Source organism: Hyperoodon ampullatus (genome assembly GCF_949752795.1).
Source record: "Hyperoodon ampullatus genome assembly, chromosome: 8".
Taxonomy (NCBI): domain Eukaryota; kingdom Metazoa; phylum Chordata; class Mammalia; order Artiodactyla; family Ziphiidae; genus Hyperoodon; species Hyperoodon ampullatus.
Window position 1 is genome coordinate 30,931,227 of NC_136921.1, and position 27,355 is coordinate 30,958,581.

The 27,355-nt window shown below is 36.2% G+C and overlaps 1 protein-coding gene across 1 annotated transcript; it reads left to right on the top strand.

Annotated features, from left to right (window-relative positions):
* Positions 1-520: 520 nt before the first annotated feature.
* Positions 521-26,845, top strand: NDUFS1 (NADH:ubiquinone oxidoreductase core subunit S1; the record flags this gene model as incomplete). Its single annotated transcript, XM_079709886.1, has 19 exons — positions 521-581; positions 1,107-1,198; positions 3,251-3,358; positions 4,056-4,132; positions 4,781-4,862; positions 4,942-5,072; positions 5,520-5,705; positions 8,050-8,184; positions 8,861-8,975; positions 9,871-10,016; positions 10,378-10,506; positions 14,239-14,368; positions 17,105-17,265; positions 19,931-20,085; positions 21,680-21,855; positions 22,525-22,659; positions 22,763-22,835; positions 24,374-24,483; positions 25,894-26,845. The coding sequence occupies 18 exons, from the start codon at positions 521-523 to the stop codon at positions 24,463-24,465; spliced, it is 2,184 nt and encodes a 727-aa protein (XP_079566012.1). The 3' UTR covers positions 24,466-24,483; positions 25,894-26,845.
* Between the last annotated feature and the right edge of the window lie 510 nt (positions 26,846-27,355).

Genomic DNA, 27,355 nt, shown 5'->3' on the forward strand with positions numbered 1-27,355 from the left:
AGAAAATAGCACTGCAGAGTTTTTAAAGGCTTGGGCTTGTGAGCCAGCTCAGAATATCTCAGGGGCATTTAGTAGATAACTGCTCAGAACGTAGAATGTTAGAATGCATTTTAGCAGGAAATGAAGGCAGAAAGGTAGGCTTTATTTTACATAGCAATTAATGATAAACTCACTGTTAATTCTTGAAATTTATTTTACTATATAGTAGTATATTAAGTTTGATCATTTGTTTATAATTAAAAACAACAAAACTGCCCTTTATATAGAATTAGAAGATTCAAATTTATGTGCTAGCTGCTCCTTCTTAGCTTCTTAATGATATACAAGTCAGTTAATCTATCTGAGATGGAGTATTCTCATCTCTAGAATTTCAGGAAAAATATCAGGACTTGTGAAATGTTCAATGAAATAATGTATATATATGAAGTGCTTTAAAACCATAAAATATTACCAAAAAGTTTGTGATTGGCATTGTTTTTCCTATGATAATATAACTTTTCTTTGTTTTATTCTTAGCAATATGTTAAGGATACCTGTAAGAAGGGCCTTAGTGAGCCTTTCTAAGTCTCCTAAAGGATGTGGTGAGTGTCTTCTTTTTGAATTTGCGTTTGTGGGTACTAGACTTTCTGTCTTTGTAAATTCATAGGTTTATGGAATGTTTCTTGAAAGACCCATAATATATTTTAAATAAAAATGGAAACAGTGACCCAACTTGAATAGAATAATTTTCAAAATACAACTTTAAACATTTTATAGAAATTATCGTGGAATAGAAAGTAGTAGGAATTGCCCATCAGTGCCAAAATGGAAAAAGCAGTCATTCTGCTTTTGAGAAGTGGTCTTCCCAGGAACATATTTTCAGTGGTATTAAAAGTTACAACTTAAACTGCTGTTAAAAGTAGACAGCCATATTCTGTTTGGTATTCAGGACTGGAAAAGCTTTCCTCTAAGTCAATAATTTAGAAGTTTGCATCTAGAGAAATAGAAGGGAATAGTACAAAATGAGGAAAAAATTTAGATGTGAAGGTTAATTAATCCATTATCCTCTGCTGTAATAACTTGAACTCTGTTAATTTCGTTTTCACCTCAATATTTTTGATGGTCAGTTCGAACAACTGCCACAGCAGCAAGCAACTTGATTGAAGTATTTGTTGATGGTCAGTCTGTCATGGTGGAACCAGGAACTACCATCCTCCAAGTAGGCATTCATTTTAATTCTTTATTTTTGTGTATGTTCTGATTTTAAAAAACAAAAATAATTTATTTTCTTTATACCGTTCATTTACTTCTAAAATTTTCAAGATTCCTTGACAAATGCTCATTAAAGAACTATATATAGATAGTAAAATTATATGAAAATAAGTTTGATTTGAAATCTTGGCATTTCAGAGTGAGTGAGCTATCATTTATCAGTTTCTGACTTTCTAAGTGAACTGTGGCAGTTCTTTTGTTTCACTTCTGCCTTCAAATAAATTCCCATTTAGAAGTTTTAAGTTACCTAAAGTAAATTATTAGTTAATATAGGTAAGTTTGGGGAAAAGGTAACCTTTGTTGTGAGCCTGCTTGATGCTTTTCACTTTTATGTAACCTTTCTATTTTTAATAATATTTCTAGGAATGTGTCCTACAAAGCAGATAAATGGAGGGTAGTAGGTTCTCGAATTTATGCCCTAAATATTTAATTTCTCCAAATTCCTCCAGAACTAACAGTTGGTCATGGAGAAGATGTGCTTCATTCCATCATAAATTATCGCAGAGCTAAATGCTCTTTATTTATTTTAACAGTAATTTCTAGACTGTCAGGCATATACATGTAAACATAAATATATAACAAAATTATGTTCAATGTACAGTGGAGAGTATTTTGGCATGTATAGGAGGTGGTAGAAAGAGATGTCAGGAATATCTCAGGTGATCTCTGAGAAGATTTTAAAGGATGAGTAGGTTTTTATATGTGGACAAGGAAGCTTCAGGTAGTTTGGTATTGATGGAACATAAGGTATGTGTAGAAGAGGAGATAACAGGAAATCAGATTATTCTGGTAGAGAAGGTCTGGTCATTAAAGACAATCTATGCAATGTTGAAGAGCTTACAGTTTGGACCATCAAGAATATTCATGGCTACTAAGCAGTATGACAGTGACTGTAGAGGATGGTGGTTTGGAGAATAATAAGACTGGGATGAGACACAGAAAGAGTATATCTTGCATTAGTGGAGCAGGAAGTGAAAAGGCCTAAAATAGTGGCAGTGGGGATGAAAACAAGAGGGTATATTCAAGGGAGAGTGAGATGTAGATAGACAGGCCTTTAGGAAGGATGAAGAGCAGAGGAGTTTTTGTGATTTCTGCCTTTGTTAGCTTATTTAGGGCTGTATAGTAGGGGACAGAAATAGATTGAATTTTAACTGTCTGTAGAGTGTACACATCTGAATGCCTACTTACATCTAAAGAAGTGGAGGACTATCAGGGCTGCAGACCATCAGGGCTACAGATGAAGTTTTGAATGTAATCATATGTAAATGAGCTAGTGTGAAGGCTGGGACAGTTGACCCACTGCATCTAGCACACAGGAAGACTCCATACATTTTTTCTAAGTAGTTAAAATATTGAAAATCGATGAGATTGCTTTAGAGTGAGGGCTAAGGATGGAAGAACTAATTCTAGAGGAAATTTGAGTACATTTGTAGACTCAGAGAAGGAGCAGGGATAATTGGTAGAGGGAACTAATATCCTTCACTAAGCACATGGGAACTGGGAAGGGAGTGAGAGTCCTGGGTGGGATATTTGGAGCCAAAGATAGAACCAGATTATAGTCAGCTGGATGGTGTAAAGTGGAGTCTAATCTAAAGGAGGAGGGCTAGTCAATGAGGAAGTCCAGTTATGAAACCACTGGGACAGAGTTTGAAGGAGGAGTCTTTGTAGACAATGGTTCAGAGTAGAAATGGGGAGTCAAGCCTTTAGCACAGTCTGAATATGCCTCTTTATCCAGTTTCTTCCACGTAAGGTGTAGGCACAGTGAGGATCTTTAAAGAGGTAGCTTCAGAGCAGACAGGGGTTGGAATCAAGAGGAAAGAAAAGGAGGGAAATCTCTTTGAGGATCAAGTTACAGATATTTGTAGGTAGGAGTAATAAGATAGGTAGGGGATGGCCTCATGTTCTTTTGTTGTTTTTTGTTTGTTTTTACTGTGTTTTAGACAAGACAAGGATGAGGTCAGGTTATTCTAGTGCAAACATTTTTTACTTTGTCTTCTAGGCTTGTGAGAAGGTTGGCATGCAGATCCCTCGATTCTGTTATCATGAAAGGTTGTCTGTTGCTGGAAACTGCAGGATGTGCCTTGTTGAAATTGAGAAAGCTCCTAAGGTACTTGATACCTAAAATTCCACACCATGCTGTAGAAGGTAGAAAACTTCAAATCTTGCAGCAGACTTTATTTAGAATCAGTATTGTTGTAGTGGAGAATCTGGTCCTGTTTACTTCTATCTATAAATTTATTTTTTGTGTGATTGATTCTTTTCATTTCAAAACTGGAAACACATTGAAGAAAGTGCTTTATATAAATGCAAGTGGCATATAATGGTAACATTTAGAAATTAAATGGGTCTTTTTAGAGCAGTCACTGTTTCCAAATGGTGTGTGACACACAAGTAGGATGTGGAGCTGCCAAGCAGCACATTAGAAGTGCTTATGCTATGCCATTTTCACTAGAGAAAAGGGTTGCAGTGAAGAGGTTCACTTTCAGTTTAATTTCGTTTTGACTTGTACAGTTTTAATTCAGTATTGCCTGCTAATCAAAACCCAGTTATGTGATGTTCTATTTCAGAGCCTCTTATAAAAAAATCTCATTAATTATTAGAATAAAATTAAGATGTCATTTCTAAGAGAAATGTATCGTGCCAGATTATCGTATTATAAATATGAAAACTAAAAAACTCAGTCTTCAAAAATACTCTGTTCTTTCCTGGTTTTCAAATGTATAATTTAATATTTTTATATATTGGGTTAACTTATAATTACAAATAAATACAAATACTTAGAGATTTTTGCATTGAAATTCCAGGTTGTAGCTGCTTGTGCCATGCCAGTAATGAAAGGTTGGAATATCCTGACAAACTCAGAGAAAACTAAGAAAGCAAGGTACTTTATTGTTAACTTGGCATAGTGACTTTTTTTAGAGCAGAAAATTGCACATTTCAGTATGTAGACCTTCCCATAGACGAGAAATTCAGTATCAGACTCTGAAGAAGTTGGCGTGCTTGGCTTCTAGGAGCAGTTGGAAGTGAGTACACATAGAGGAGGTGAAGTCAGGTGTTTATGGTTTTGAGCCTACAGCAGAATCAGCATTAAAATCCCTTGTTTAGAACCTTGCTCATCTTGTGGTAACAGTGAGTTTGTTTGGGGCTTACTGAACTGAGATTATTGCAGTGATATTGTACTGTACTGGCACTGATTGTGTTTGTTTTTGCTTTGCATTCATGTTTTTTTGAATTAATGCCAGTGTTTTCTGAAGACCATTCAGCAACTTTTGGTATTTCTGTATTGTTAAAACTCAATTTTCTAGGTTCTCTAATGATGTTTTATTCTGGACTCCTATAAACATTTTTTAGATTGTGTATTTAATACTACTCTTATGATAGTTATGTTGGCGTTTCTGATAGTAAATGTAAAATCCATGTTAACTATATGAGAGTATACATCTGTGACAGTTATTTAAATAGCCTATATGTAAACCATTTTGAATGTTAGCAATTTATGTAATTTTATATATTACAATTTTCTTTACAGGGAAGGTGTGATGGAGTTCTTACTAGCAAATCACCCACTGGATTGTCCTATTTGTGACCAGGGAGGTGAATGTGATCTGCAGGTATGTAGTCTAATTCCTTAAATCTTTTTGTTTTAATTTTGTTAGCAAAATTTGGTAACTCTTTCATAATCTACTTAAGGACCAGTCCATGATGTTTGGAAGTGATAGGAGCCGGTTTTTAGAGGGGAAACGTGCTGTGGAGGACAAGAACATTGGGCCGTTGGTAAAAACCATTATGACTAGATGTATACAGTGTACTCGGTGCATCAGGTAATCTTTTTCTCCTTCTCTCTTCTGCAATATCATTTGTATACTTATTGAGTATTCACAAAATTTGGTGGAATAACACCACTGGAACGGATATCAACTTTTATTTGATGAAAGAAGAGGGATGTTGTATTCAGTGTTTTTTACATAAGCCAGTAAAATGAATAAGTTTTCACTTTTAGTTAATATCAACTTCACTTGGATTTAAAAATCAAAATCTACAAGCATTTGTGATAACTTGCTGAGTTGTGCACATTATTTGTGCAATTTTCTGTACGTGTCTTACACCTCAAATGGAAACATTTATTATTTTTATTCAAGGACTACATTTTCCATTGAAAATCTATCTTTCTAGTGTTTTGAAAATCATTATTACCTTTGTGATAATGAATAGGAAAGGAGGTAAGTTTGCTGCATTTGACCATTTGATGGTACATTTTTATCTTGTAGATTTGCAAGTGAGATTGCAGGAGTAGATGATCTGGGAACAACAGGCAGAGGAAATGATATGCAAGTTGGCACATACATTGAAAAGATGTTCATGTCTGAACTTTCTGGGAATATCATTGACATCTGCCCTGTAGGTGCCCTGACCTCTAAGCCCTATGCCTTTACTGCTCGGCCTTGGGAAACAAGGTATTCATCATGGTATTTTTTGTCCTTTAATTCAGTACTATTCAAAAAAATTTAAGATTCCTTTTCTTCATGAGTTCTAATTGTTTTGGTCCAAGTTTTTATTTATTTGCTTTAAGTAAAACCCGTTTAATAGAAGATAAGTTGTTAAATTGAAGGATAGGATGAACCTGTGCAAATTAATTGTAGTTTTCCTGGAAATAAATTCCAAAGTACTTAATCACAAAATTATTTTATTCACTTGTTCTTCCAAGGAATAAGATTGTCTTGATTTTTAAAAATGTATAGTTTCCTCTCATTGTACATTAAATTTTCAACCACGTATACGTATTATACTTTATTTAATTAGTTCTTATTCTTTATAATTACAAATCTATTTTTTAAAATCTATCTATCTATTTATTTATGGCTGTGTTGGGTCTTTGTTGCTGTGCATGGGCTTTCTCTAGTTGCTGCAAGCGGGGTCTACTCTTTGTTGCGGTGCGCGAACTTCTCATTGCAGTGGCTTTTTCTTGTTGCAGAGCACGGGCTCTAGGTGTGCGGGCTTCGGTAGTTGTGGCACGCAGGATCGGTAGTCGTGGCGCATGGGCTTAGTTGCTCTGTGGCATGTGGGATCTTCCTGGACCAGGGCTCGAACCAGTGTCCCTTGCATTGGCAGGTGGATTCTTAACCACTGCACCACCAGGGAAGTCCTACAAATCTAAAATAAACATATTTATAACTTTTCGTATATATCTCTGATTCTTCTGATTAAATTAAGAAATGAAATAGATCGTTGCAATAAATTTGTATACTTTTAAGGTTCTAGAAGTATATCATCAAATTGCTTTCTGATTTTAAACTCCTACCAGAGTATATGGGAGTATCTTAAAATTCCAGGCTTTAAACCATGTATTTGTGTATACAAAAGGTTTAGGGAGCTGGGGGCAGGGAGGAGACAGTACATAATTGAAATGTTTAAGTAGAGAGTGTTTTCTCCTCTCCATAATACATACAAATGCTACACTTAATGTTGTGTCACAGGTCTTTGAGACACTATTTTTCTTAAAACTTTTTTTTTCTTTATTCTTCAGATTGGATGAGTTCTGTTGATCTACTGTCAAGTTCATTCATTCATTCTTTTGTCATCTCAGATCTGCTGTTCAACCCCTATAGTCATTTGTTTTATTACAGTTATACTTTCCAACTCCAGAATTTCTATTTCGTTCTTTTTTGTAATTTCTGTATCCTTACTGGGTATCTTTGTTGATTCAGTGTTTCATACTTCCCTTTAATCTTTAAATATGATTTTCTTATTTCTTTGAACATATTTTAATATTCTTGTTTTTATTTTTAAACAAGTCTTCTTAGGAGTTGCTCCTGTGTCTGCATAGCTTAGTAGTCAGATAATGACTGTGCTTAAATTCTTTGAGCCAATAAAGATTTCATCCTCTGCCATTGGATCTGTGTGTGGATAGAAGAGCATATTCAGAGATAAGGCTGTTTTCAAGTCTACCCAGCTTGTATTTACACCAGGTCTTTTGGGTCTCTGTGTTGTCCAGGAGAGTATGAATAGCCTGGGCTCTCTCTGCTCTCAGCTGCACATATGTGCAGCCTCCACTAGGAATGCTTGCCCTGACTGTGACTACAGCCTCAGGCTAGTACTCTTGACTTTCCTCGGCTCAATGACCTCCAAGATACCACTTCCACAGACAACTTTTGCCATTTCTCCAAAACGAGTGAGCCTTGTCTGTAGGAAAGAAAGAAGCTCCTGTCTTCATAGCTTGCCCCGTCTTGGCAGAACCTCCAGTTCAAGGTGGTAGGAAAGGGGATAAGAATAGTCCCAAGCCAGAACACCACTGATTTCCACTGTTCTTACTTGAAGTTCAGGAGTTTTTCCCACACATGAAAGCTTCTCATGATATTGTGTGCTTTTGTTAGCTCTCCAAAGAGCTGAATTGGTTGCTTTTGTCAGTTTTTGTCTAGCTTTAGTTTTGTTTTTGGGGGGAGGATTTGTCAAGCTCCTTAATCAGCCATACCCCAATATCTTGCCCCTCTTATTATTTATTTTGATACTCTAATTGTCCACATTTCGCTGTTTGCAGCCATTCCAGTTGGTTTCGCTTTTAGATGACAGTTTTGAAGGCTTCATTTTTGCATTATGGTCTGTTCAAATATGAGGGTATATTTATATTTATTTATATATTTATTTATTTAATTTTTTAAATCACAGTTCCTCTGAGTTCCATTAGTTTTAGAAATTCAGAAAAGAAATATGTAAAGTTTTTTGTTTTTGGTAAACCCAGTAACAGAAACTTTTTCCTTATTTTCAAAATCAACTAGTAAATATATGTGTTTACTTTCTTAGAAAGACGGAATCCATTGATGTAATGGATGCAGTTGGAAGTAATATTGTGGTCAGCACAAGAACTGGAGAGGTAATGAGGATTTTACCAAGGATGCATGAGGACATCAATGAAGAGTGGATCTCTGATAAAACCAGGTATGTGCTATATTGTTTCCTTTAACGTTTGGACTTGATTTAAAGGAAATTTTATAATAATTTTGATTTTAAGGAGCAGTCTTATATTTGCAAATTAATGTATATAGACTATTGAAATCTGGACTGTTTATATAGAGAATTGGACAAAACTGACTTTAATAGTCCTAGGTATATCATTGGCTTTCATATTAACTGGCTTTCATATTGAGAAATATGTTTTTTCCTCCCAGATAGAGAAATTGAAGTAAATTAAGATACTTAATCTATTTCAGTTTGCCTCTGTTTCATTGGAGAATAGAGGCTAAATATAAGTTAGATTTGCACAATATAATTTTGATGAAATATCTAAAGATACTCAAGTTTTATAAATGGTTTGGCTTTTTCAGCTACCAGATTTTTTGTGTATTGTAATTTTAAGATTATTCAGGTAGCTGAAAATAAATTATAAGAACTCAAACATTTTAGGTGGTATTTTAGTTTTAGATGATGTTTGTAGAATATTTATTAGTTCATCTCCAAAGAAACCTGGAATAATTATTTTATCCAAGTGTTTACTATTCTATTTGACCTTTAACTAGTACTGTATTTTAATAACATTTCTTTTAGATTTTAAACTTGAAAATTATAGTTGCCTTTTTAGCAAGCTTCCGCAAATGGTATAATTTCTGTTATCTAGATTTGCCTATGATGGGCTAAAACGTCAAAGACTTACCGAGCCGATGGTCAGAAATGAAAAGGGGCTTTTAACATACACCACCTGGGAGGACGCACTCTCTCGTGTAGCTGGAATGGTAAAAAATTGATGTATAGAATACCTATATTTGTGATTTCCAAGGCACATCTTTCTAATGAAGAGGGGATATGTTTCTCTTCACTTCTTTCATCTTGCCAAGATTATTATCTTCCATTTAACAAACATTTATTGAGAACTGTACAACATGTCATGCTAGATGTAGGGATATAAAGACCACTAGCACATAGTTCTTAACCTCCCACAGTCTTTTAGGAAAAGATGCATAATTAAGCAATTATCATATGCTGCTTTGGGTAGTTGTGCAGAAAATGATATATGAGAGAGCACATTGGAGGGATGCCTAACCAGGTATTGTGTCACATAGGTAAGGTGACTCCTTAGGCAAAGTCTAAGCATGAATACAAGCTAGCCAGAGCAAAAACGGGGAATGGCCTTCTGGTCAGAGAAAAGCAACATACATAAAGGGCTTGAAGGAATGACAGATCCTTCAGATGAAGTTGTATTTAAATATAATTCCACAGTCTTCATCTTCCAGACCTCATTTTGAGACCCTTTGTTCCTAATTTAAAAACGAACAGAAACTTCCCTGGCTGTCCAGTGGTTAAGACTCCACGCCTCCACTGCAGAGAGCACAGGTTCGATCCCTGGTCAGGTAATCAGATCCCACATGCCACACAGTGCGGCCATAAATAAATAAATACATGCATACATACATACATCTTTATTCCAGGCTGATGTTATTAACCTTGGCCCCACTTAACGCTTCTGCTTCTCACTTTCAGATTAATAATTAGTGTGAGAACGTTTTAGTTAGAAGTTTGTTCCTTTTATTGTACTTGAAAATGACATTATTGTTTCGTTTTTGGAACACTTCATTGTGATCCTTTGCTGAATGAAGGTTTCTTGGTGATAACCTTTTCATCCATTTTTAGTTGCAGAGTTTTCAAGGCAATGATGTGGCAGCAATTGCAGGTGGCTTGGTGGATGCTGAAGCCCTAGTATCTCTCAAAGATTTACTTAATAGAGTGGACTCTGACACCCTATGCACTGAAGAGGTCTTCCCTACCACAGGAGCTGGGTGAGAAGTTTGAAGCTAGAATCTAGGCTTTCTTTTTTTTTTCTTTCTTTTTTTTTCTTTGTGGTTACAAGTTGTATTTAAACCAACACATCTATGGCATCAGTGACTTTTATGTGACAGCTTGGATACTCCTACATACCTACCAGCTTATTATCACGTATAGACCAAAGTCAAACCAGGAGCTATTAGAGAATCCAGTTATTAATAAGTATCTGAACCTTTGATGTAATTTAAGAATGCTTCATAGATTTTTTTTTTTGTCTGGGAGTGCCATGGGTTTGATGACAGGAGAGTATTTCATGGATTGTCAGTGTGTATTAGTTTTAAAGTAAAACTTGCATTTTATATTTCGTGTTTCTAGCACAGATCTACGTTCCAATTATCTTCTTAATACTACAATTGCCGGTGTGGAAGAGACAGATGTTGTCCTCCTGGTTGGTACAAATCCACGTTTTGAGGCACCACTATTTAATGCTAGAATTCGAAAGAGGTTAGTAATAATATTCAGGGTTTTAAAAACATTTATATGATAATTTGTTTTATATATGAAAAAATGACTATTTTAGCTGATTCCTAATAGTGTTAGTGGGAGTGAGACTCCAAAAGATAATTGGAGGGCAATTTCTAACAGCTCCATTCCCTGCTTCTCCCCCTGCTGATCTTTTTATTTTATCTTTTTAGTTTGAAATAATTCAAGATACTTGAAATGTTCTTTGTATACCCATTTTTGTGTAACGTTCACCCGATTAGTCAATGTTCATGTTTCATATATTTTTTTATTCTCTCTCCATGTATATATTTGTGTGAATATAATCATCTGAAAGTAGGTTGTAGACATGATGCTCTTTTTATCCCACACTGAATACTTCTGTGTGGATTTTCTAAGAACAAGGGATATTCTCCATTTAAGAATTTGATTCTTTCAATCAAGAATTTACTATTGATACAGTATTATTATCTTATCTATAGTTTGTGTTCAGATTTCACTGATTCTTCCATAATTTCTTTTATAATTTTTTTTTTCCTGCCCAGGATCCAGTCTGGAGTTACACATTGCAGTTAGTGTCATGACTCTTCAGTCTCCTTTTTTGACATTTTTTTTGAAGAGTACAGGCCAGTTATTTTGTAGAATGACTCTCCATCTTTTTATATCTTAGAGACTTAATAGATCGACCATATAATTGATTGTCTAAACTGGGACACTGTTTAGAGTAGAAAGGGGAGTTGTTAATTACTCCAGGATGACAGGTTAAAACCACCACAGTCTCTGACAAACCAGAGTATATGGTCACCACATTTATAACTATTTTTGGAGGAGCTGGATCCATACTTCCTTGTCATAGAGAATAAATATGAATGATGTAGTTTGTTTTTTATGAAATTTATTTAAATGGCCTTAACGGATAATTAGGAGGTAACTGACTCTGCTGTGTATGTATGACAATAAAAACTACAGATCATTTATTCTAAAATTAAAGTCTTTGATTGTAGCTAGCTTAGAGTTAGCATTCTAACACAGCAAATTAATTCATTGAATTTCCTTGGTGTATATGGGCTTACCTCATTTTGTTGCACTTTGCTGTATTGTACTTGCAGATATGGTGTTTTTTGCAAATTTAAAGTTTATGGCAGCCCTCATTCAAGTAAGTCTTTTGGTGCCATTTTCCAAGAGCATTTGCTCACTTTGTGTCTCTGTGTCATATTTTGATAATTTTCACAATATTTCAAACTTTTTCATTATTATTACATTTTATCATGGTGATCAGTGATCTTTGATGTTAGTATTGTAATTGTTTTGGGACACCATAAACCATACCCATATAATATGGTGAATTTAATAAATGTTGGTGTGTTTTAATAACCTACAATGGCTTCCAAGTGTCAAAGTGAAAGAAAGAGTTGCACATCTTTTACTTTAAATCAAAAGCTAGAAATGATTAAACTTACTGAAGAAGGCATGTTGAAAGCCGAGACAGGCCAAAAGATAGACCTCTTGTGCCAGTTAGCCAAGTTGTGAATGCAAAGGAAAAGTTCTTGGGGGAAATTTAAAGTGCTACTCCAATGAGCACATGAATGATAAGAAAGCAAAATAGCCTTATTGCTGATAATGGATAAAGTTTGAGTGGTCTGGATAGAAGATCAAACCAGCCATGACATTCCCTTAAGCCAAAGCCTAATCCAGAGCAAGGCCCTAACTCTCTTCAATTCTGAAGGCTGAAAGAGGTGAGGAAGCTGCAGAAGAAGAGTTGAAGCTAGCAGAGGTTGTTTCATGAGATTTATGGAAAGAAGCTGTCTCCATAACATAAAAGTGCAAGGTGAAGCAGCAAGTGCTGATGTAGAAGCTGCAGCAAGTTATCCAGGAGATCTAGCTATGATAATTAATGAAGGTAGCTACACTAAACCACAGATTTTTCAGTGTAGATGAAAACAGCCTTATATTGGAAAAAGATGCCATTGCTGGAGAAGGACTTTCATAGCTAGAGAAGAAAAGTCAGTGCTTGGCTTCAGAGCTTCAAAGGACAGACTCTGTTAGGGGCTAATGCACCTGGTGACTTGAAGTTGAAGCCAGTGCTCAACTTAACCATTCCAAAAATCCTAGGGCCCTTAAGAATTTTGCTAAATCTATTCTGCCTGTACTCAGTAAATGGAACAGCAAAGCCTGGATAACAGCACATCTGTTTGCAACATGGTTTACTGAATATTTTAAGCCCATTGTTGAGACCTACTGCTCAGAAAAAAAGATTCCTTTCTAAATATTACTGCTAATTGATAATTGCACCTGATCACCCAAAAGCTCTGATGGAGATATACAATGAGATTAATGTTTTGTGCCTGCTAACACAACGTCCATTCTGCAGCTCATGGATCAAGGAGTAAGATTTTTGGGTCTTATTATTGAGAAATACATTCATAAGGCTGTAGCTGCCATAGCTAGTGATTCTACTGATGGAAAGTAAATTGAAAACCTGGAAAGGAGTCACCATTCTAGATGCCATTAAGAACATTCTTGAGGGCTTCCCTGGTGGCGCAGTGGTTGAGAGTCCGCCTGCCGATGCAGGAGATGCGGTTTCATGTCCCGGTCCGGGAAGATCCCACATGCCGCAGAGCGGCTAGGCCCGTGAGCCATGGCTGCTGAGCCTGCGCGTCCGGAGCCTGTGCTTCGCAACGGGAGAGGCCACAACCGCAAAAAAAAAAAAAAAAAGGACATTCTTGAGTCATGGGAAGACGTCAAGATATCAGTGTTAAAAAGGAGTTTGGAAGAAGTTGATTCCAAACCTCCTGGATTACTTTGAGGGGCTCAGGACTTCAGCTGAGGAAGTAAGTGCAGATGTGGTGGAAATAGAGAACTAGAATTAGAAGTAGAGTCTGAGGATGTGACTGCATTGCTGCAATCTCATGATAGAACTTTAATGGATGAAGAGTTGCTTATGGATGAGCAAAAACAGTTGTTTCTTGATATAGGATCTATTCCTGGTGAATTCTGTGAAGAAATTGTTGAAATGACGACAGTGGATTTAGAATATTACATAAATTTAAGTTGATAAAGCAGCAGCCAGATTTGAGAGGATTGAACTCCCAGTTGTGAAAGAATTTCTACCGTGGGTAAAATGCCATCAAACAGCACTGCACGCTACAGAGAAATTGTTCATGAAAGGAAGAGATCATCGATGCGGCACGCTTCATTACTGCCTTATTCTAAGAAACTGCCATAGCCAGCCCAACCTTCAGCAACCACCACCCTGATCAAAGTCAGCAGCCATCAGCATGAGGCAAGATTCTCCACTAGCAAAAAGATTTCCATTCACTCAAGGTTCATACGATGCTTAGCATGTTTTTAGCAATAAAGTATTTTTTAATTAAGGTGTGTATATTGTTTTTCTGACATAATGTTTTTGTACACTTAATAGACTGCAGTGTAGTGTAAATATAACTTTTATATGCACCAGGAAACCAAAAGATTTGTGTGACTTGCTTTATTGTGATACTCACTTTATTTTGTGGTCTGGGACCGAACCCACAATATCTCCAAGGTATGCCTGTATTTTTACAACACTTTATTTTTGAAAGGTATGCAATAATATCTGTTAAAGTTAAATGTTCTGGGGGGGCTTTAGTGCTTTTAACATTTTCTAATTTAAATAGATGTAGCACATAGCATTGAAGAGACCAGTAACTGCTAACTTAGTGATTTAGCTCTAAAAACTCTGTTGTTTTCTTTCAGTTGGCTTCACAATGACTTAAAAGTGGCCCTTATAGGCAGCCCTGTTGATCTCACTTACAGCTACGACCATCTGGGAGATTCTCCCAAAATTCTTCAAGACATTGCTTCGGGCAGCCATCCTTTCAGCCAGGTGCTCTTGAGTTACATGTATCTACTCTTGTTGATTTTTAAGTATTTTTAAAATTTATTTTTGGAATAATATGTGACTGCTGTTAAAAGCTACATATATATAGCAACATAGAAAATAATGTATAAGAAAGTAAACATTATCCCAAATCCCACTACCCTAAACAAGCATTGATGAAACATCATACAGTCATTTCTCTATTCATATACAGAGCAAGATGGATGGATAGGTAAACAAAAATGAAATCATACTGTACATTTTTATTTATCAGAGTTTAATTTTACTCGAAGTTATCATTAAAAAATGAAGTAAAACTGAAAGAATTAAACTTTAAACTTCAGTGAAATCTTTCTTTACAGCAAGGGTTATTATTCCTAAAGAAATTTCACCAGTTTTTGTTTGGTTTTTTTGGTCCACACCACGCGGCATGTGGGATCTTACTTCCTGGACCAGAGATCGAACCCGTGCCCCTTGCAGTGGAAGTGTGGGGTCTTAACCACTGGACCACCAGGGAAGTCCCTTACCAGTTTTTTTTACATGACTTTTTCATTACTAAGTTCTTTATTTACATTCATTTAATTGCCATCTGGAGTTTAGAGCTTTTGGGTTTGTTTTTGTTTGTTTGTTTTCGTTTTTGTTTTCAAGAGGAGATGTAAGTGCACCATTCCTTGAGTTCGTTCTTGCTTGAGAATGTTTATTTTATTCCTGAAGAGAGCCTTGGCAGGATATAAAGATCTAGGGTTATACTTTTTTTTCTCTCTCAACTTTATAGATACTGCCTTTTGTAACTGTGGAGAAGAAGCCCAGTGTCAGCCATATTCTCTTCCAACCCTGTTCTATTTGTTGTTGTTGTTGTCTAGATACTTTTTTATTGATATTTCATGCTTGATTTTTTATCTTTGAAATTTAGTAACTTCACTAGAATATGTCTTACTGATGGTGGTTCTCTACCATTTTTTTTTTTTTAATGGGACATGCAGCTTTCAGTCTGAAGATTCAAGATTCTCTTTATTTTAGGAGTAGTGTGTGTGTGTGAGTGTGTGATGTGTGGGATGGTGATTGTTAAAAAAATGTAAAAGGTTTCTGTTTCTCACATAACAGTGGTTCTGAAGGTAAGCAGTTTGACAGATGGTGCAGTTGTCCAAGGATGTCATCAAGGCAGGAGCCTACCTTCCTGCTTTGCTATCCTCAGTGCATTTACTCACTCACGTGTGTTTGTGTGTGAGCCTCTCCTCATGGTTCCAGGATGGTTGCTTTACTGACAGCTTCAGGTGTAGGCAAGAAGAAAGTCAAGTGTGAGGGGACAAAGCAGCCAAACCCATCTTCTTTGTTTGTTGGTTTTGAATAACATCATTATTGTTACTGTGATCAAAAGTATTTTTTTTAAATGTATTGAGAAGAATCCTCCTCTTCTCTCTAGTTCGCATCCCCATGCCCCAGAAGGTGATGAGTGTTCGTCAGGAAAGTTTTCTTCTCTAATATATTTAAATGTATTTTCCATTAATTAGTTCTTTTTGTTAAGAACTCTTAACAATACAGATATTGGATCTCCTCTTCTATCTTTTCTGTCATTTTTTTCTTTATTCTTTTGTTCTTTTTCAGTTTATTTTATATAATTTCATATAAACTGTCTTTCTTGTCCCGGTATTTATAGTCATGTTTAATTCTGTTTTTTATTGTTTCTGGAATGATTTTCATCTCTACTTTGTTTCTCTTCTAGTTCTTTCTTGAATTCTCTGATGAAAATCTTCCATAATACTCTCTATTATGTAACTTCTCTGAGCTCTTTTTTTAAGTGAGGAATTGTTTTTCATTTTCTTTGAGGCTATTGAAAACTGTTTCTTTTTTTTTTGAGGCTACTGAAAGCTCTTCACATTTCCTTGGGAAATTCCTCTTGTGAATGTCCTCCTTTTTGTAGTATCTAGGCGTAATTCTCATGCTGATTCATTGATTGGGTCCAGCTATTTATTGAAGAATGACACAGAAGATGGGCAGGAGAGTGAACTGTTACAGTCTACAGCTTTACTTCTGATTTTTCCATCCTCCACTGTATGTGTAGTTTCTTTTGCACTTGGGATGCATTTCCTCTCAGTTTTTGGTATTCAAGTTGTTACTGTGGTTTAAAGCAAAGCCCTTAACTTTAAGGTATTCTGCATTGTGATCTAGTGATCATTGCTTTCCCTACCTTCTCCTCCCTGTCTGGGGCATAGAGAGTAGGTGGAATATAGTAGACATGGTACTTCAGCATGGTTTCTCCTGTTACAAAGTATCACCTGAACCTCTGCACGGACATTCCTCAATTTTTTCTGGGACCTATCCATAGTCATTCTGACCAAAGGATGTTTGGCTAGGGTTTTCATTCCCAATGCTTCCTTTTTGAAAATCTGTTTTATTTGATACTAGTTTAGCTATTTCACAGTAGCATTGGCAAGAGATTTTTGAGTAAATCTGGTTGTATGTATATCCATATGTCGACTAGCAAATTAAGACATTCACGTTAGAACTAAAACTTGGGACAGCATATTATAGATGCAAATTTGGTTAGATTTAGTTATTTCTAATGTTTGTTTATTTTATTTTTAAATTAATGTTTATTGGAGTTTAGTTGCTTTACAATGTTATGTTAGTTTCTGCTGTACAGCAAAGTGAATCAGTTATACATACACATTTATTCCCTCTTTTTTAGATTTCCTTCCCACTTCTAATGTTTTTTTAAATGAAAGTTCTTTTTTCTTAAAGGTCCTAAAGGAAGCTAAAAAACCAATGGTGGTTTTAGGCAGTTCTGCACTCCAAAGAAATGATGGGGCAGCAATTCTTGCAGCTGTTTCCAACATTGCGCAAAAGATTCGGATGAGTAGTGGTGTTACTGGTGATTGGAAAGTTATGAATATCCTTCATAGGTAAGTTGAGTAGTTGTTTTTTTGTTTTTTTGTGGTTTTTTTTGGCAGTACGGGGGCCTCTCACGGTTGTGGCCTCTCCCGTTGTGGAGCACAGGCTCCGGACGCGTAGGCTCAGCGGCCATGGCTCACGGGCCCAGCCGCTCCGCAGCATGTGGGATCTTCCTGGACCGGGGCACGAACCGTGTCCCCTGCATCAGCAGGTGGACTCTCAACCACTGCGCCACCAGCGAAGCCTGAGTAGTTGTTTTATAATCTATAATTTTGTGTATATTTTGTGTACACTGTCACATTTAGATTTACAAACAACTTAATATTTAGCGACATTATCTCAGTAGCAGATGTGAAATAGAAACCTTTATTTTGTGTGAGAAGAAGCCAAGATAATAAATAATATTAAAAATATCCAAATTGCAGTAAGTGCTAAGAAAATCTTAAAAATCTGTATCATATTAATATACTGTGGTTCAAAAATTGCAGTAAGTCCTCTGACTTTCAAGTGATAAAAATGTAAGCTGGGCTTCCCTGGCGGCGCAGTGGTTGAGAGTCTGCCTGCCAATTCAGGGGACGGGGGTTCGGGACCTGGCCGGGGAAGATCCCACATGCCGCGGAGCAGCTAAGCCTGTGCTCTGGAGCCCGCAAGCCGCGGCTGCTGGGCCCACGTGCCACAACTACTGAAGCCTGCACACCTGGAGCCCGTGCTCCGCAGTGGTGGGCGGGGGGGAGAGGGGGCACTGCAGTGGGAGGCCTGTGCGCCACGGCGGGGAGTGGCCCCCGCTTGCCACGGCTGGAGGGAGCCTGCACGCAGCACCGGGGACCCGACGCAGCCAAAAATAAATAAATAAATAAATTTATTTATTTTTTAAATGTAAGCTAACGTGAGAATTCAAATAAAGTGAGGTTTTCCTCTGACAATATCAATAGTGCAGATTTATTTTAGAAAAGTTGGAAAGAGAAGAAAGAATACAAAAATGGAAATTATCCATAGTTCACAATCTGTAGATAATTATTGTTGCAGTTTTTGTGCACTTTGTTCTGGGTTTCTTTGTGTGTGTGTATAAATATTTTTCTAGTTATATAGTTGAGGTCATACTGTGTATGCAATTTTGTGTCCTGATTTTGATTGATTTTCATTACCAAACAAGAATTTCCTCATGATTAGAAATTCTTTATAAACATAAACATTAATGGCTATGTAATATGAATATATATAATTTTTTTAGCCTTTCCTTCATCTTAACATGTAATTCATTTTGCATTAGTGAATGAATTTCCAATTTCCCATAATCCTTTCTACCTTAAGTATTATTTTTCAAATCTTCAGATTTCTTTAAGGATTGAGGCTCAACACTTTTAAGTTTGCTAGGCAAACTCTTTTAAATTTAAAAGTGTTCAAATGCATTCTTAAACATGAATTTCAGTGTTCTATTTCCCCACTTATTGGTTTAATTTGGCATTGTAGTTCATCACGTAAACATTTTTTTAAACTTTTTTTTTTTTTTTTTAATTTTTGGCTGTGTTGGGTCTTTGCTGCTGTGGGCTTTCTCTAGTCGTGGCGAGTGGGGGCTACTCTTTTGTTGAGGTGCGCAGGCATCTCATTGCGGTGGCTCCTCTTGTTTCAGAGCACAGGCTCTAGGCGCGTGGGCTTCAGTAGTTGTGGCACGTGGGTTCAGTGGTTGTGGCTTGTGGGCTCTAGAGCACAGGCTCAGTAGTTGTAGTGCACAGGCTCAGCTGCTCTGAGGCATGTGGGATCCTCGCGGACGGGGGATTGAACCCGTGTTCCCTGCATTGGCAGGCGGACTCCTAACCACTGCGCCACCAGGGAAGTCTCAAAAACTTTATATTTTTTAAATAGTTTATTTGCACTGACCACCTCTAGATCCTTTCTAGCCACAATTTTTAGCATTTTAGAATTTTTAGAATAGAAAAGAGACTAGATATTTTCTTATTTTTAATTCACTTTTGAATCCATGTCTTTATTAATATTTTTTTGTGTTTGTTTTTACTGAATGGGTACTTAATAACTTTTTAAGAAAAATTTCTGTGTCTAACAATGTGTTTCTGATTCCTTCTCACAGATGAACACTTGGCTAGATACAAAGATCACAAGTTGTTTCCTTTAATACTCTGTATTTTTTTCACCTTTCTTTCACATTTTAGAGAAGATCTCATCTAATTAATCTGAGTTTTGTCTCTGATTATAACCTGATTTTATATATGTATGTGTTTTTGTCCACCTGCTTTTTTGGATTCCTTATTTTTTTTATTTTTTTATTTTTTATTTTTTGTGGTACACGGGCCTCTCACTGTTGTGGCCTCTCCCGTTGCGGAGCACAGGCTCCGGACACGCAGGCTCAGTGGCCATGGCTCACGGGCCCAGCCGCTCCGCGGCATGTGGGATCCTCCCGGACCTGGGCACGAACCCGTGTCCCCTGCATCGGCAGGTGGACTCTCAACCGCTGCGCCACCAGGGAAGCCCTTGCCATTCTTAAAACAGTAAAAAAACGGCTGCTTCTGGTTTTGACATCTATTTCAAATGGGCAAAAAAGATGAGGGAAGATCTTTGACAGCACTGAATAGAAAAGAGACTAGGTATCATTTCAAGAATCACATTTAAATTTTTATAATGAAAACACAAGTATGCTAAAAACTTGTAATTGTTATACAGGATTGCAAGCCAAGTAGCTGCTTTGGACCTTGGCTATAAACCTGGGGTGGAAGCAATTCGGAAGAACCCTCCCAAAGTGCTGTTTCTCCTGGGAGCAGATGGAGGTTGTATTACTCGACAGGATTTGCCAAAGGATTGTTTCATTATTTATCAAGGTTAGTAGCATCTACGGCACTAGAAACAGAAGAGAATAGTACATTGTGTATATTAGGAACTGTATGGCAATATATTTAGTGGATTGAATATTTTCCATTTAAGAATTTCCCTACACACACACCAATTTTAAAAAAATATTTGTTAATATGTATTTTTATAGATATTTAAATGTTTTAGATTTTATATTAAAAAAATAGGTTATTAGTTACATAGTTGCTATTGCTATTAAGAATTACCACCTCATGTTTTTTAATAACAAAGAATTAGAAGAAACCTAAATGCCCCCAGTAATAGTAATTTAAATTATGAAATATTATGTAACATTAAATTCAGTTTTTCAAAGAATATTTAGTGTTATTATATAATCAAGGGGAAGCTTTTTTATATATATAAACAGTGTAGAAGTTAGAAAATCACGAGTCCTGTGTCATAAGACACTTAATGAATTATATTTAATAGCACTCCTTTGGTTTTTTGTGTTTGACTCATTTTCTTGAACTCTAACTCATTGCAAATGTAATCAAGCCTCTGGAATAAATGGAGTCGAGTATTCCTGGATATTTTATAGAGAAAAGTATTATATAACTTTTCACTTCATTTAACACAAACACCATACACTTATACTAGGCTTTTTATTGCCATGCCACATAAAAAGCATTATGTAATATTTCATATCTTTAGTTTAATAAAGTTAAACCAAAATGCATAAACTAAAATCCTGTCCTAGTTCTATCCAGAGATAATCATTGATAATGGCTTAGATAGATGCACAGTTCATATGTACTTCTATGCATATGCAAACATGTACAATATGCAAACATGTACATTGGCTTTTCTTTCAATTAACTAAAGTTTCTTTTTTCTTCCAACACTTCTGTTAAACTCTTAATGAGTGATAGTCTTTCAGCATACTATTTTCTGTAATCTTCTGTTTATGCTCTTAATCATACTCCTGTATGTCATACTCCTGACACTTTTTTTTTTTTTTTTTTTTTTTGCGGTACGCGGGCCTGTCACTGATGCGGCCTCTCCCGTTGCGGAGCACAGGCTCCAGATGCGCAGGCTCAGCGGCCATGGCTCATGGGCCCAGCCGCTCCGCAGCATGTGGGATCTTCGCGGACCGGGGCACAAACCCGTGTCCCCTTCATCGGCAGGCGGACTCTCAACCACTGCGCCACCAGGGAAGCCCCCTCCTGACACTTTTTGTTCATCCACCATTTCAGTTTACTTTACCAAATTTCACTAACATACATCTGAGCATTTCCACTTTGTAATGATCAGGAGAAATGATACACCTAGTTGCCCATAATATGTGTGTTTATGTTGTTATACGTATTTGTGTATTTGCAAAAATTAATCTGGGAAGACACATACCAAATGCTTTCACAATAGTTTTCTTTGGGAAGGGAGTTTAACTGTGGGCAAAGCAGGCTTTAATTTTTATTCCAAATACTTCAATACTATATTGTTTTAATTTTTAAAACACTTATAATTATAAAAATGTAATTTTAAAAGGTTATATACTGTGTTCATGTATAATACCTAATCAGTTTTGTGCTAAAATGTGGTTTGCCATTTTCCATCTTTTCACAGGACATCATGGTGATGTTGGAGCTCCTATAGCAGATGTTATTCTCCCCGGCGCTGCTTACACAGAGAAGTCTGCTACTTATGTCAATACTGAGGGCCGAGCTCAGCAGACTAAAGTAGCAGTGACACCTCCTGGCTTGGCAAGAGAAGACTGGAAAATTATAAGAGCCCTTTCTGAGGTATTTGTCCTTAGTGATGCTGCTAATGGAATGTTTGACATGTTAGCTTGTCAGAATGATTTTCGAAGTCAAGGAAGATGCACTTCTGAAATGCAGAGATGACTTGAATAATCTCTGTAGGAAAAACGTGTTCAGAAAACGGGGATTTGGGGAATTCCCTGGCGGTCCAGTGGTTAGGATGCCACACTTTCACTGCCAAGGGCGTGGGTTTGATCCCTGGTGGGGGAACTATGATCCCACAGGCCACGTGGTGTGGCTGGGAAAAAAAAAAAAAAATGGGGATTTGAAAGAGGTGTTTTTACTTTTGACTTGTCTTTTTAACTCTTTGACTATAAAAAGAAGCATCATGAGATTTAAAATAATAATATACAGTTGTCTATCAATGCAGGTTAGCCAAAGCATTCAAATTTAGCAAAGCATTTCTTTATTTCATAATCAGTGTATTTTCTAAAAACAAATTACTAATGTATTGACAGCTATTTATGAATTAGAAGAATTATTTAAAGTAGTATTCCCCACTTAACCACCTGCTTAATATACATACAAATGGACACCAATATGTTTTTCATAGTAGTACTGCATTATTTTACCATAGTTGCAATGATGTATGATTTGAAATATTTAAGTATTAATGCTTTATGTCAATTTTTGGAACCTGTTATGTTATAGATTGCAGGTATGACTCTTCCATATGATACTCTGGATCAAGTAAGGAGCAGATTGGAAGAAGTCTCTCCTAATCTTGTTCGATATGATGATGTCGAAGGAGCTAATTATTTCCAGCAAGCAAATGAGCTTTCCAAGGTAAAAACACGCCTATACGCAGTTTTCATAATAATGTATCCTCTGGTGTAACAGTACTAATTTTAAATACTATTATTATTGATCTCTTACTCTTTTTTTGCAGCTAGTGAACCAACAGCTTCTTGCTGATCCACTTGTTCCACCTCAGCTGACAATAAAAGACTTCTACATGACAGGTACGCAGTTGTCAGCATGACTGCCAAACATGCAAGGTAGAAAGGAGTAAAATCACCTAATTTAGCATTATGATTCCAACGTGCTAGTGGTAGTATTTGATGTTTTTAATCTCAGAAGATTTTTCAAATATCAGAACTAATGTAACTTTATATTTTCTGATTTTACTCTAGTTTTTCTTTCTGAAATGTAAGTAGAGTTTGAAAATCCAAGAATTAACAGATTTTAAATATAAAATTTTACTACCGTATGAAGAATTACTGTGTAGCAATTTAGGGAGAATTTTCTAAGTGACAAACATCTGTGAAGGTTTTTCTGAGAATTACAGTAGAAGAATCAAAACACTAAAATGTGAAACATGCTAAATGGTGCTTCTGATGTAAATTGTTAAGAATGTGCTTAAGGAATGCAGACTAACAAACTTGTTTACTACAGGTTTTACACTTGATATAACATCTAGGTTATGAGATAGTTGATAGACCATTTAAAATAATTTTCTGTCTAAAAGCAGATAGGAGTATATTTTTCAAGTTCTTGGTGCAGTTTTTATCTAAGATTATTATTATTTTTTTAAATTTATTTTTATTTATTTATTTTTGACTGTATTGGGTCTTTGTTGCTGCATGTAGGCTTCCTCTAGTTGTGGCGAGCTGGGGCTACTCTTCTTTGAGATGTGCGGGCTTCTCATTGCGGTGGCTTCTCTTGTTGCAAAGCATGGACTCTAGGCGCACAGGCTTCAGCAGTTGTGTCACGCAGGCTCAGTATTTGCAGTTCGTGGGCTCTAGAACACAGGCTCAGTAGTTGTGGCACATGGGCTTAGTTGTTCGCGGCATGTGGGATCTTCCCAGACCAGGGCTCGAACCCGTGTCCCCTGCATTGGCAGGCGGATTCTTAACCACTGCGCCACCAGGGAAGCCCTAAGATTATTTTTAATAGGTTTTTTTCAGTTGTATTATAAAAGTTATGTTCATTGTAGAATACATACCTAAGCCCACAAGAGCAAGGAAAAATCACTATGATCCCACTACCCAGAACTAACTATGTTTAACATTTTGGCCAGTCATCCAGGGATATACACATATATTAATTTATTTAAACTAAACATGAGATTACTTATTTACTCTGGGAGAGAGGGTTTGGACAGCTTTATTGAAATATTCACATGCATAAAATTCACCCATAAAGTGAATTCATGGATTTTAGTACACTGTTCTGTAACCTTTTTTCAATCATGGTATATTGCACATTCTTTTACTATCTTTAATACTTTTCTATAATATTTTTAATGGTTGCATACTGGCCCTTTGTATGGCTGTATATAATTATTTAATCATTCCTAGGAGTACTTATTAAAAGCATTTAGCTGTTAAGGGGCTTATCTTCTGAACTTACTGATTTTACAATGTTTATGTATAGTTACATAGACTCTTCCAGTCTTTTTTGTTGTCGTTGTTCCTGAATATGTGCAACAGGAAAGTTTTACTGTGTGCTTCTTTTGAAGTTATATTATCAAAACGCACATTTTCTTGGTATCTTTCAGATTCAATTAGCAGAGCCTCACAGACAATGGCTAAATGCGTCAAAGCTGTCACAGAGGGTGCCCATGCAGTAGAGGAACCATCCATATGCTGAAACATCTACTAGCACCCAGTTAGTTAAAGGACAGTTATGTTGGCATGATCTCTTAGAGGTGTATCTCTCTAAAAAATAATCTAAATGATGTAATACTTAAGGTTCTACCATGCTTTATTTGAAAACGATATTGCAATTATCAAAGAACTTTGAGGTTTCCAAACGTTTATGTATTGTGTGTAAACGTTAAATAGTTTAATAAACATGTATAGATGGCCTTTCATATAAAAGCACTGATAATCTTTGTGACATAAAAAAGAAAATCCTTAAAATAAGAATTTTTGTTTATCTTCATTGATCACTTATGTTTGTAAAATGGATGAAATAATAGCTTCCATTAGGACCTATTTTTTACTAGTGCTAAAGAAAAGATTTAAGTATTCTGTGAAGCTGGGTAAATAGAAAATATATATAATATAATCATACATCAGATGTATATCTTGGACAGCGCTAATAATAATCATAATAATGAAGGCTAATGATTATTCAGGATTTCTGCGTACTAAGCACTCTGGTTTTACATACATTATCTTGTTTTGTCCTTTTACATCCCTGTCAGACAGTATTATCTCATTTTACAGGTGAAGAAACTAAAGCCCAGGGATAGTGGGTAGCTTGCCCAAGGCCACAGCAAAAGAGTCATAGAATCAAGCCTGGTTCTCTGACTTCAAAGCCCATTGTTCTTAACTGCTGCACATAATTTCCTCCCATTAGTACAGATTCCATAGGTTGTTACGTCTAAGAATCAGTATTGAGAAGCTTAATGGATAACACATTTTTCTGTTTTCTCTTGAATCTGTTTATATAATGTCATGGTGATTTATGGGATTTTTTTCTTTGTATAATAGATTGCACACACATACACCCTTGGAATGGGGGAGGTTTCAAGATATATAATTTAGGTCCTCATTGATGTTCCATATTTATTATATTAACACCATCTGTAGTATTTAGTCAACTAAATTATTCCAGTAATAAAAGACAAAACTAACAGCTCTCATAATTTTCAATTGTCAAAAAAAGTTAAAAATTTACAATTAATCTAGGAGATAATCTAATGCTATATTAATTTGTTTTCAAAATCTGTGTTCAGAATCCTTTGTTTTGTAATCCTTATTCCTTTTTGCTTTCATCAAAGATTTAGCCCAACTATAGATTGCGATTTTACTGATATAACAGAGGATAAAAATTTTAGACTATAGTATGTCACCAGTACTTTATCTTCAAAAATTGTACAAAATTTGTCATCTGTAACAGTTTTTTCAGAATTATTTTATTCACTTCAGTCATGAAGTTGTATACTTTGCTTAAAGTACTTTGCTTAAAATTCTCAGTTGCCTGAAATTGTATAAATTGTATAAACTCTTGCTGAAAGTCTTTGAATTTAATACAAACTTCTTATCTCTCTCTACCTTCTTTATCCCTTAGCACTGTTGCTGACCTCAGGGGGGCAGACACTTTCAGTTTTGTGTTTTGCACAGTACTCTTCAATGAATGAGTGTAGACTTCATAGGATTCTTGGTGAGGGAATATTGCATTCAAATGGAGTAAAGGTGATGTATAACTAAGATGGTCCAGGATCCTAAGGCAGCATGTGTTGAACTTGGAATTCTGTAAAGAATACCTTGTTTGGGCTAAGTAGTACTGAATAAACTTTGTTGGTTTTTACATAAAGTAAACATGAAAGTCTGTCCCGTGGGCACCTATTAGTCACTTAATGCTAAATATTAAGGTTATTGTGACCATAAACATTGAAGAAGGGGCTTCCCTGGTGGCGCAGTGGTTGAGAGGCCGCCTGCCGATGCAGGGGACACGGGTTCGTGCCCCGGTCCGGGAAGATCCCACATGCCGCAGAGCGGCTAGGAGGCCCGTGAGCCATGGCCGCTGAGCCTGTGCGTCTGGAGCCTGTGCTCCGCAACGGGAGAGGCCACAACAGTGAGAGGCCCGCGTACGGCAAAAAAAAAAAAAAAAAAAAAAAAAAAAAAAACATTGAAGATGGTTGCAAGACTTTCTGAAGAAGAGACCCAGATAGAAGAAAAATACATATAGATGAGAAAAATAACAGCTGATGTAATTTTGATACTAAGCAACGAGGGAGTCAACAATGAGAAACCTACAAAGGATCAAGGCCAAGTCCTTTTAGGTGAAGACAGCAATCTGGAAAGACCCTGGAATAATAAATAATACCATTTAGAAAAGGTATTCTAATACGTGCCATTAAAGCTTTAAGTACATTGTGTCTGATTTTCACAAAACCCTGCTAACAATCGGTATTAAGACCCAAGAAGTATCAAATAACTTGCCCATTGTTACCCAGTTAAAGACTAAAGGCAAGAAGGTTTAATTAGAGATTATTTTTTACTGTCCCATTTTGCCTCAGAAAACCTTGTGGACCACTATAAGAATCGAATAGATATACAGGAAAAATTTTAAAGCCTAAACTTCATACAGAATGCCCCCCAAATTTATTGTGAATTGTATTATAATGAATACATCAATAATAAGTATTATACCTTATTAACAATACTCAGTATACAATAATTTATTATTGTTTGGTGCTGAGTTGTTTAAACACTGTTTCTTGCCAGGTCAGACAGATCTTGTTCAACTTCGGAAATATTACTTGGAAAAATTTTACTATTCATCTGTAAAATGAGGATAAATGTTCTAATAATTGCACCTAGCTCCAACCTTATAGGGTTGTTATGAGGAGCAAGTCAGAAAGCCTCTAAAACTTGCTTGGCCTATTTCCTGACATATAGTGAATGCCCAATGTGCTTAGGGACTGAGAACCATCATTATAGGAAAATGTGTGTTCAGAACTTTGCGGGATGTTTCAGGAGGTTGCAACTAACCATCCACAGGAGCCCTTGAAGTCCCCCTTCTAAGT